We start from the raw sequence: 11,090 nt of genomic DNA, 5'->3' as shown, positions 1-11,090 counted from the left end.
AGAAATTGGCAGGTCTTAGGAGGACCAACCTGAGTACGGCGTGTACAGTGCCTGGTGCAGCGCCTGGCCACCCTAGGTGCTCGTTATCGCAGTTACCACCCCCTAAAGGCCATCTGGGTGGCTTATATGCCTTTCTGCTTCCATACTCAGCAATAGTAAGTACTTGGAGGAGCCTTGGGGTGGGGGAATTGCTGCAGAATTCTTTGACCATCTAGTTTGAACTCTGCACCTGGCTGGAAGAGGGAACTCAACGCAAATGCTTTCTCAAACCCCTCACCCCCAATCGCCTCCAGTCAGAATATAAAATCAACTTACCCTTCTTACTCCTTCATCCTTCAGTCCCACGCCCCGCCCCTGCCCCCAGCCCAACCGTGAAGAAAGGCACAAAGTCAGGAATTGATGCTGCATCTTTTTTTTTTTTTACTTATGCCTTCTTAAAGCATGTGCTGAGCTGATGGGTGAAGCAGTTTGGCAATTAAAAAGGCCCAGCGGCTTGGGCAGCGGCAGGGGGAGGCCAGGTGAGGGGTGGGGGGGACCCTCTTTCCTGGGCCAGGGAGCAGCAAAGCCCGCACTAACTTCATAAAATATAAAACAAGGGAGAGGTGAAGGTCGGAGGGAGACTTGTAAAATACAATATCTTAGGGATTGGCAATAATAAAAAATAAGGTTCATTATTTACAAACAATTTCTGTTCTTGGTCTCTGTACAGTGGGGGGAGGGGTGGGGTGTGTGTGTCGGTCTGTTGACGTGTGTGTGTGTGTGTGTGTGTGTGTGTGTGTGTGTGTGTGGCGGGGCTGGGGCAGGGAGGCAGTGGTCCTGTTGGTCGTTATGAGAAAGGTAACCCAGTGAGTGGTTTATCTGAGAAGGACGGATGGCTGTGGAGTGGTGGTGAGAACAGAGCGGTTGGCCTAAGGGGACAGTCCAAATGTGCGGGGAGAGGAGAGGCCCCAGTCAAGATCTGGGGCAAAGGTGGGTTGAGGGGAAGACGGACCCCAGGGGGCAGGGGTACTAGCCGGATCCGGGTTAGTGAGCAAGACAACCCCTCTTCTGAGTGCCAGAGGGTACGTCCTGTGTCCTGCGTCTTGGCACGGCCTAGGAGAGTTTGATGGTGGTGTTGGGGCCCAGATCCCTAGAGAGAGAAGAGAAATCAGGGGTGACTCTGTCCAGGGAGGACCCTCTCGCCCCTCTGCAAGCTGGATCTGGACACAGGAGGGACGGGGCCTTGGGAGGGTGTGGCTGAGGACATGGGGACCGGGGGCAGGCAGAGGGCGGGGGGAGCCTGGGACCCCAGGAAGGGAAGGGGTCACCCACCCACCTCTCGTGGAACCACTCCTTAGGGTGGGAGAAGTCAGGACTGGTGCTGTTTCTACCGACGTCCTTGGGCCAGGCCTCACTCAGGTACTTGCTGGTCTCGTGGGTGCTGTCCAGGTGGTCATGCTGCAGGTGGTCCTGGGGTCGCTGCTCCGCCGGCCCCCCGGGCTTGATCTCCCAGCCATCCGGGGGCTCCACGGGCAGCAGGGCGCTGCGGCCATCCTCCCACGAGCCTGCCCCCTCATCATAGAACAGGAGGCTTCGGGAGGGCACTGGAGAAGGAGCTCAGGGTGAGCCACGGTGCCAAGAGGCTCCCTCCCCATCCAGGCCACATTCAGGGCCTGGTGTTTAAGGACCTGGGCCCTGGAATCTTACGGGCCTGGATCTGAATCCCAGCTCTAGCAATTCTGAGCTGTGTGACTGCAGGTAAGTCATGCCTTTGCTTTCACCTTTCTGAGCCTCAGTTTGCTCATCTGTAAAATAGGAATACAAGGGCCAACCTCCCGTTGATGTGAGGTTTAAATGAGATAATAGAATGATTGAAACTGCACTCAGAGAAAGTTAGATCTTCCTAAGCAGAGGGTACTGGGCTGGGGCATCTGAGACCTGGGTTCTGATCCTATTGTACCACTCACTTTCTGTGAGACCTTGAATAAATCTTTTTCCCGTTCTAGGCCCTAATTTGCCCTCCAGGGAAATGAAAAAAAAAAAAAAGAAAACACATTTTTTGGATATCTATCATGTGCCAGGCATTGTAGGCATCCTTTAACCTATATCAAATCATTGACAGAAACTCTTGGAATGAGATAGTTTTAGCTCCATTTCATGGAACAGGTAATTGAGGCTCCAGGTTGCCAGGCACACTGTCCCAGGCTAGTCTGCACTGAAGGTGAGATGCAAACCCAGGTATGCCTGACTCCAGGACCCACCACCTCCCTTCTCACTCTCAGGGCCCGGATCTCACAGTCTATGTGAGCGGAGCCCCTGGAGCTGTGCGGTGCACCAGCTCTGAAAGCCAGCCTGCTCCAGAGGTCATCTCTTCCTCTTCGCCCTGCCGACACTGGGCCTGAAATCCACTGCGTTCGCTCCGAGGGGCTCATTCATTCCCTCGCTCCTCTGGCTCCTCTGACTCTGGTTTTGTCCATCAACACTCTCTCTCTCTCCCCCTAACCCCAGCCACCCCCGCCCCCCGGACCATTTCCATTCCTTCCTCTCCAAGGTTCCCTATACCTCCCAACACACATAGGCCACTCAGGCCTTGGGAAAATGGACACATGGCTCTCAAGACCTTACATCCCTGCCACCCACCTCCCTTAGTAACTGACCTGTTCTCTCCTTCTCAGGCTGCTCTGGTCCAGGGAGTGGTTTTCACTCCCCGCCTCTGCTTCCTCTTCCCCTAACCCTCCCCACGCTGCTTCCTCCCCTCAAGGCCCTGCAGGCTTAGCTCATCCTCCCTGCAGTATCCCTCCTTCTTGAAACTCACCCCTCCCCAGCTCCTCTCTCTCTGACCTCCCATCTGTTTCCTCTTCCTCCTCCTGTCCTGCTGGATAACTCACTCCTGGTAAATGATGAGGGACTGTGTGGAAGTTCCTCCGTAGGTCTATCTGAAGTAACCTCTGCTTCTGGAAGCCCATACTATTCTTTGCTGCACCCTATACCAGTTCTCCCCTTGCTCCTGTGTGTTGTATCTTTTCTCTCCTCTTGTGAGCTCATCAAAAAGGAAGCGACTGTGTTCATTTAGTAGGTGTCTGCTGTGTACCAGGCACTGTGCTAACGGCCTTTGTGCACCATGTCATTTAGTCTTCACAACAAATGTGCTCAGGAAGTGTGGAACTTGTAACTCCCATTTTCAAGGTAAAGAAATTGAAATTTAGTGTGCTTAAGACACATGCCTGAGGTGACGCAGTGAGTGAGTGGCAGATATGACTGACTCTGAAGCTCTATGCTCTTAACGATCCTCACAGTCCCCTGTGGGATGGTAACTATCTCAGCCCACACTACCACTACCCTGCCTCTGCCCATGGCAGACATTACCAGTGGATCCTGGCACTCCTTCCTGTTGATCCTGAATGGTGCCTCAGAGTCCTTCTTAACACAATGCTTCAGGCAGCCACCACTGTCTTATGGAAAATGTCCCTGGAGCTGAAACTGATTTGCTATCCCAGTTGTAAAATACTGATGGTGCTTAGCAGATGTCCCTACCAACTGGCACCATAATACATGGGGGCTAGGGTGGAAACATTCCTGTTATTCCCTAAACCTACCCCCGCAAGCCATGCCTGGGTGGGCTGGGAATCAGGGGCTCTTCACTGTAGTCCTAATTCTATAACTAACATTGAACACATCATAGACCCTTTGGGGGACTCAGTTTCCCCATCTGCAAAATGAGGAGGTAGAATGAGACGGCGCCAGCCCCAAACCTGGCTCCTCTCTTATGTCTGGCTTCTGCCCAGAAGTTGGGGCTGGCATGGGGGGAAGGCAGCCTGGCTCAGAGCACTCACTCTGACTGGCAGTGTAGACGCTGTCAGTGGCCATGGGGTCTTCCTTCACAGTCTGGGAGCCGGAGGAGAACTCAGGGAGGCAGGGCACGAGGGAGCCCAGCACCAGGACAAAGCACAAGGCTGCCACCTGGTAGTGGAGAGAGAGCGGAGGGGCTGCAACCTTGGCCACCCCAATCCTCCCCCTGCCCCCGAGCCAATGGGGGCAAAAGGCTCAATATTTTTCCAGGAAAGCTGCTCCCAGAGCCAACCACCTCCTGCACGTGGTGGAGGAGAAGGTAGAGGCTGTCGGGACATCTCAGCCCACTGTAGGGGGGCTGCCCCAGGCAGTGCTAGAAAAGAGGGGGAATTGGCCAATGTGGTTATCACCTATGGGGTGGAGGAATCAGGAAGGGAAGGAAGGGGTAGGTGTGGGAGGAGGCTGAGATTGGGGCAAGGGAGGGGGACGTATCTTCACACCAGATTCCCAGCAGGATTCCCAGGAAGGCGGGCCAGCAGGAGGAGGTTAAGAGTCACAGAGCCCAAACTAACCCCTGCCTCTACTGGGGTTTGCCACCTGACAGCTTGAGGATCTCGGAGGGCCTGGGGAGTGATTAGCCAGGAGGCAACAGGCTGTACAGCTCCAGGAAATGTGGAAGAGGGGCTAGCAGAGGCCTGAGCCACAGCCTAGGCACCCACCCTCCATGCCAGAAAGAACCAGGTCCATACTTCCCCGCATGCCCCCAGGCCCATCACTCCACTCCACTGGGCCTGCAGAAGCTGCCTCCTCACGGGACTTGTCCTGCCATCCTCTAGCTGAGTTCACGTGAGTCACTACACATCCACACCGTGTTAGAACTGGTCAGGGAAGGTCATGTTCTGGAAGGGTCCATGGACTTGGGGAAAGAGGCTGGGGTCTGCTGGAGCCAGTGCACCAGGTACTAGGATGGTTTACTCTGGTGACACTGCCCACAATATGGCCAGGCCCTCGAAGCTCTGCCCACCGCCCCCCGTAGAAAGCCAGCCTGGGGAAGACCTGTCCTCCTGTGGCCCTGCAGTGAGGGAACAGCACCTACCATGAGGCAGGTCCCAGTCTGGGTGGCAGCCATCTTGTAAGGTCTGGAGATCTTGTTGGTGACCAGAGTCTGGAGTTTCTGCAGCTGCTGGAGCAGGGTCCTGAGGAGGGCACAGCGGTCACCTGGCAGGTTCTGACCCAGCAGGAATCTCTGCCTCAGGGAGCTCTCCCGGGGAGGAGCTGGGCAGCCTCCAGACTTGGCTTCCACGCCAGGTGCCCGTTTCAGTCAAGACAGAAAAGGTCACCTCTCGCGTGGCTCCTCTGTGGTGCGGCTGGGGCACCCTATGGAGGCTCAGGGGTGCCCCGTGACGCTCCTGGCCAAAGGGGCGGCTGGAGGCGAGCCTGGACCACCTCAGCTGAGGCCACTTTCTTTTTCTTACCCTGCACCAGCCACAGCTAAACTGACCCTCCCTCCTTTGTATCCACGGCACCTTGAGCTGATACGAAGGACACGTCTGGCAAGCTGCCTGGTACATGGTGAGGAGCAAGTGTCCAGGAAATGGTAGCTACCAGTTTCGTTAATTTTGTTGCTGTTTTTGCTTTTATCACAGCACCTGTAACACTTCGTTTATTTATGTCTATGTCTATGTCAGTCTCCTTCGCTAACTGTGGGCTCCCTGAGGGCAAGGACTGGGTCCCTCCCGGCGAGAAATCCTCTGGGTACCCACAGAGGGTGCCCAGCCCACCCTCGGTGAACAAATGTTTAGTTCTCTCTTTCCTCCACCCAGCCTGTCGGTGGGGTTGCAGTTCCCAGAATGTACAGCAGGTGGCGAAACAGCTCCAAGGGCCTCGCCCTATTTGGGACTAGGGAGGAATCTGGGCCAGAGGAAGGGGGTGAGTGGTGAGGGCTCCCGCCCCCTATCCCTGAGTCAGGGGGGCATTCTCCAGGTCAATCAGGGGAGTGGCTGGATCCCGCTGGAGAAGCTGGGGGAGAAGGAAGAAGGAAAAAGCCTTCTGTTGAGCACCTGCTACATACTAGCTGTTGTCTGTTATTTTAATTACTCCCAGCAAACAATTATCACTCCCACAAACCTACTGTGGGCTCATGGCTGGTCACTATCAAGAATTCAGAATAATAACAAGAAAAAACGAAGAAGAAAAGCTAACATGAATGGAACATTCTCAAATGCCAAGGACAGTGCTGGCCCTTTACTTGCTAGGTTTCATCACATCGTCACATGAATCCTGGGAGATACTGCTTCTATCATCTCCATTTAGACAGAGAAACTGGGGCCCAGAGAGGTGTACGTAACAGTTTTTCCAGGATCACAAAAATGGCACCCAGAGTTGTGACTTTACGTGGCTACTGCATGCCAGATCCTGTGCGGGTTCCATACTAATGTTTCTCAAGCTTAATTGTGCAGGTGAATCACCCAAGGATATTGTTGAAATGCAGATTCTGATTCAGTAAGTCTGGGGAGAGTCCCGAGATTCTGCATTTCTTTCTTTCTTTCTTTTTTTTTTTTTTTTTTTAAGATTTTTTTGATGTGGATCATTTTTAAAGTCTTTATTGAATTTGTTACAATATTGCTTCTGTTTTATGTTTTGGTTTTTTGGCCGCGAGACATGTGGGATCTTAGCTCCCCGAACAGGGATTGAACCCACGCCCCCTGCATTGGGAGGCAAATCTTAACCACTGGACCACCAGGGAAGTCCCCTGAAATTCTGCATTTCTAACAAGCCCCCACGTGATGCTAATGCTGCTGGTCTGAGAAACTCGCTTTGGGTGGCAAGCATGTACACCGGTAGGTTCTAACTTCAGGGTGCATCAGAATTACCTGGAGGGCTTATTAAAACACAGATCATTGAACCCTCCCCCTGGAGTTCCTGATTCAATAGGCCTGGCATGAGGCCTGAGAATAAGCATTTCTAACAAGTTCCCAGGGGCTGCTGCTGTGCTGGTCTGTATCATCACGTTTAAGCACCTCACCAGCCCTGTCTGGTATCTAGATGGGAAACTGAGGGTCCCAGGCTGCAGATCCCCTGTTTCTGGGGTTCCCATCATCCTGAACTCAGTGACCTCTCCTCTCTCCTGCCTCCCAGAGCTATGCCATAGCCAGGCACTGGCTGCAGAAGGGCAGGGGCCGGGGGGACGCAGGTGGCACCACCCACCTGTTGGCATTCTCCAGGGTCTCCACCTTCTTCCACAGTTCGTTGTTCTCGGATGTAAAGGTCTCCACCCTGCGGTGGCCAAGCAGGCACAGGCTCAGGGGCAGCCCCCAGACTCACTGCTGCCCCCTTAGCCCTGCCCACCAGCATCCTAGTCCCCGTGCCCCCCACCCCTGTGAGAGAGGGCTGGGGAGAGCAGGCCGGGCTGGGGAGTGGGGCCCAGGCCACCCGAGCCGCCCACCTGCCCAAGACCACTTACTTCTTTTCTAGACACTCCACGTACTCCTTCTTCTTACGGCGGCTCTCCTGGGCCGAGATCTAGAGGGGGAAGCCCCCAGACAGGAGTTACCACACTGCATATCCACTTCCTGGGGCTCCCCAACTTCAGGGCTGGCATCACCAGGGGAGCCCCAGGGCAGGCGCAGGGTCTGGCTCACGCTTTACCTTGTTCTTGATTTTCCTCCGGACCCTCTTTAAGGCCTTCTCCTCAGCTTTGGTGAGGGGGAGTTTCGTGGGGATGGGGTAGCCCTCAGCAATCAGGGTGCGCTTTTCCTCCTCCGTCAGGAGCAGTGGCCCTGACGTCCCCTGTAATTTCTGTGGGAAGGGGGACATGATAGTTAGGAACCAGACAGCCCTGCATTCAAATTCAAGCTCTGCCATTTACTCTTCGCATGACCTGGGCAAGGCACTCAACTCACTGAGCCTCAGTCTCCTCATCTGAAAAAGGGGCAGATCTGAATTAAATCCAATAACATGTATCAAGTGCTCAGGACGTTGCTGGGAGCCTGGCATGTTTGGCCCTCAGTATATTGCTGGGGGTGGGGTGGTCCTGAGATCCCATCCTGGAACCCACAGCCTCAAAGCTTACTTGTCCAGGGCCCCCTAAGCAGCACCCACCTCAGACACCCACCACCTCTTGACTTGGGAGGTTCCACACCCATCCCAGTGGATTCCGGGCCTCCTGAACATTGTTCTCCAAACAGTGCTCTTTGGGGGCAGCCTGGGCCGTCCCCTTGAAGGTGAGGAATGTCAAGTTCTAGTCCTGGCTCTGCAATAGTGTGCGTTCGGCAGGCCTCTTGGACTCTCTGCCTGTTTCCTATTTACCCCAAGGCACGATTAAAAGATTGTCACTCCCGTCTTCCGGGCAGGCACCTCTCTGAATTCTGATGGGGGTGGGGATCAGGCTTAGGGCTCCCCAGGCACTCAATTCCTTGACTCTAGGGTCAATCCACCCCCAGCTGCTTACGTGAGGGGCAGTGAGGAGGGGGGAGGTGGAGATGGCTGTGGAGGAGCGGGCCATGGGCCGGATGGGGCTGGAGGGGGGCAGAGAGCGGGGACTCTGGGAGCCGTCACTGTCGCTGCCATGGCTGCTGGGGGGCGTCGGAGGCATCTGCACCAGGTCCTCTGGGGAGAGCAGGAGAAGCCAGGTTAGCAGGGTGGCGCCCCAGCTCTGGTCGCACAATCAGAGTTCAGCATGGCATGGGCCTAAGCCAGCCCGGACTGACTGTGGGATTGGCTGCTGGGGCCTTGACCGCTATAACATCAGAAGCCCCTCTGCCATGTCAGAAAGACGAGCTGATGTCCCAGAAGACAATTCCTGAGTGCCACCCCATCTCTGACTCCACAGAAGCCTGGCTCCATTAAGCCTGGTTCTCGGTGGGGATATCACAGAGGCTGGATTCTTGGGGTCCCTCCCCTACCCCTGACTTCACAGGGCTCAGGATCTTTGAGCCTCCAACTTGGCAACCCCAGGAGGTGACTGGAGTCTGCCCATAGCAAGACCCATGGGGATCAGGCTGGGCAAGCCGCAGCCTCTGTCCCTTTCTTTCCACTGCAAAACCCCAGGGTGTCCATTTTCAACCTCAGGGTAACAGGACAGCAGGCACTGGGCTTTCAGCAGACCCACCAGGAGCACTGCTCTCCCCAGCATGCCTTCTGTGCTGCCCCTCTGAGGCCACAGCATCAGGAAGATTGACGCTCTGCAGGTGGTCAGGAAGAGGCCTGAGCAGAGCCAAGATGACCAAGAGCCTTGCTGCAGGGAGAGCTCCCAGGCCAGCACTGAATGCACAGATTTAAGTCCAGGTGCGGGAATCTGAAGCTGACTGCACCGCAGAGCCGGGCTGAGGCTGGCAGGAGGAAGCATTGCATCCTTCCGGGCTCGGCCCATGACTGCCTCCTGCAGGAGTCCCCTCTCCCTTCTTTGGCTCTCATTTGCCTATTATGGATGCCAGACTGTAAAGACCACTGAACTTAGACTCAGAGAGACCTGAGTTCAAGTCTTGACTGTTGCACCCCACAACTGTGTGACCTATAGTTATGTTTACTTAACCTCTCCCAGCCTCACTTTCCTGCTGAATGGGGGTGAAAGGACTCCTTGCATGGAGCCAGGAGGATGCAATGGGCTAATGTATGGGAACACGCTTTATGAATTGAAGGGCACTCTACAATGTAAGGTGTTTTCACACTGGTCCCTTTCTACCTCCTGTTAATTCTGTATCTTCTCTCAGAGGCTGGGACCAACTTGAGGGTGGAACTTGGGCCTTATTCATCTTTCTAAACCTTGTGGTACTTAGTCCAGGGCCTGAATAAGCACAGTAGATGCTTAATCAATGTCTGATGAATTAATGAGGTGGGGCTGGAAAGATTCAGTTAGCCCTTTCTCTTTCTGGTCAATCCAAGAAGCTTCCTCTGTTCTCTTCTCCCCTGTCAGGTCTGGGGATGTGCTTTCAAGGCTTCCTGGGGATCTGCCATCTTTAATCCATATCACTGCTGTGTAATTGGTGGTTTGTCTGTGGCTCACACCACTCTGTGATCTACTTGGGTACAGGGACTGTCTTCTCTCTCTGCTTCCCCAGCTCCTGGGACTAGGAGATGCCCAGTGAACTCTAGTTGGATGGATGGATAAATGGATAGATGGATGGATGGACAGATAGATGGATAAATGAGTAGATGGATGGATGGATGGATGGATGGATGGACTGATGGCTATAGAGTGGACTTCAATTAATGAATGATGGGAGGAGTGAGAAGGTGTTGATAATAGTGATGACAGCTGTAGATTGTGTAAGAAGGGGACTGGAGGGATGGAGAATGGGCAGGGTGGGAAAGAGAGAATATTCTGGGGAGAGATGGGAGGTGTCGAGGGAGATGGGTGGGCTGGACCAAGGGAGTAAAGAATGCGGTCTGGGCTTCCCTGGTGGCGCAGTGGTTAAGAATCCGCCTGCCACTGCAGGGGACACGGGTTCGAGCCCTGATCAGGGATGAGCCCACATGCCGCGGAGCAACTGGAGCAACTAGGCCCGTGTGCCACAACTACTGAGCCTGCGCTGTAGAGCCCTGTGCCACAACTACTGAGCCTGAGTGCCACAACTACTGAAGCCCGTGCACCCTAGAGCCCATGCTCTGCAACAACAGAAGCCACCGCAATGAGAAGCCCGCGCACCACAACGAAGAGTAGCCCCCACTCGCCGCAACTAGAGAGAGCCTGTGTGCAGCAACAGTCTCAACGCAGCCAAAAATAAATATAAATTAAAAAAAAAAAAGACAATGCGGTCTGCCCAAGACTGGAGAGGAAGAGTCCCTCTCTGGACACACTTACCTGGTGTCACTTTGAGGAACTGGTTTACCTCCTGAGGCTCTGCTTTGATCACTGGCAGCTGAGTCATCTCTCCCGGGGCCTGAGGAAGAGACAGGTCCAGCTCCGTCAGCTGCCCCGGGGGGCCCGTCCCCACCATGCCATCCAACCTCCCTCTCTCCCTGGGCCTGGGGGTCTGCCCTGCAGCATTAAGAAAGTATCTGGGGCTTCCCTCGTGGCGCAGTGGTTGAGAGTCTGCCTGCCAATGCAGGGGACACGGGTTCGAGCCCTGGTCTGGGAAGATCCCACATGCCACGGAGCAACTAGGCCCGTGAGCCACAACTACTGAGCCTGCGCGTCTGGAGCCTGTGCTCCGCAACAAGAGAGGCCGCGACAGTGAGAGGCCCGCATGCCGCGATGAAGAGTGGCCCCCGCTCGTCGCAACTAGAGAAAGCCCTCGCAGAGAAACGAAGACCCAACACAGCCAAAAATAAAGAAATAAATAAATAAATTTAAAAAGAAATAGGAGGCGTACTTCAGGAAT

At 54.7% G+C, this 11,090-nt stretch overlaps 1 protein-coding gene across 1 annotated transcript in view; it reads right to left on the bottom strand.

Moving 5' to 3' along the window:
• Positions 1–396: 396 nt before the first annotated feature.
• The window catches only part of CREB3L1 (cAMP responsive element binding protein 3 like 1), a 35,742-nt gene continuing 25,048 nt past the window's right edge, over positions 397–11,090 (bottom strand). The window contains exons 4-12 of the mRNA XM_068554892.1: positions 10,571–10,649; positions 8,219–8,376; positions 7,417–7,566; positions 7,232–7,290; positions 6,976–7,044; positions 4,865–4,964; positions 3,813–3,939; positions 1,316–1,583; positions 397–1,129 (exon numbers count right to left, since the gene is read on the bottom strand). Coding sequence (XP_068410993.1) covers positions 1,093–1,129; positions 1,316–1,583; positions 3,813–3,939; positions 4,865–4,964; positions 6,976–7,044; positions 7,232–7,290; positions 7,417–7,566; positions 8,219–8,376; positions 10,571–10,649 — 1,047 coding nt within the window. The 3' untranslated portion in view covers positions 397–1,092. The remainder of the gene's footprint in view (positions 1,130–1,315; positions 1,584–3,812; positions 3,940–4,864; positions 4,965–6,975; positions 7,045–7,231; positions 7,291–7,416; positions 7,567–8,218; positions 8,377–10,570; positions 10,650–11,090) is intronic.

Source organism: Eschrichtius robustus, chromosome 11 (assembly GCF_028021215.1).
Source record: "Eschrichtius robustus isolate mEscRob2 chromosome 11, mEscRob2.pri, whole genome shotgun sequence".
Classification (NCBI taxonomy): domain Eukaryota; kingdom Metazoa; phylum Chordata; class Mammalia; order Artiodactyla; family Eschrichtiidae; genus Eschrichtius; species Eschrichtius robustus.
This window is presented reverse-complemented; position numbering and strand designations above follow the sequence as displayed.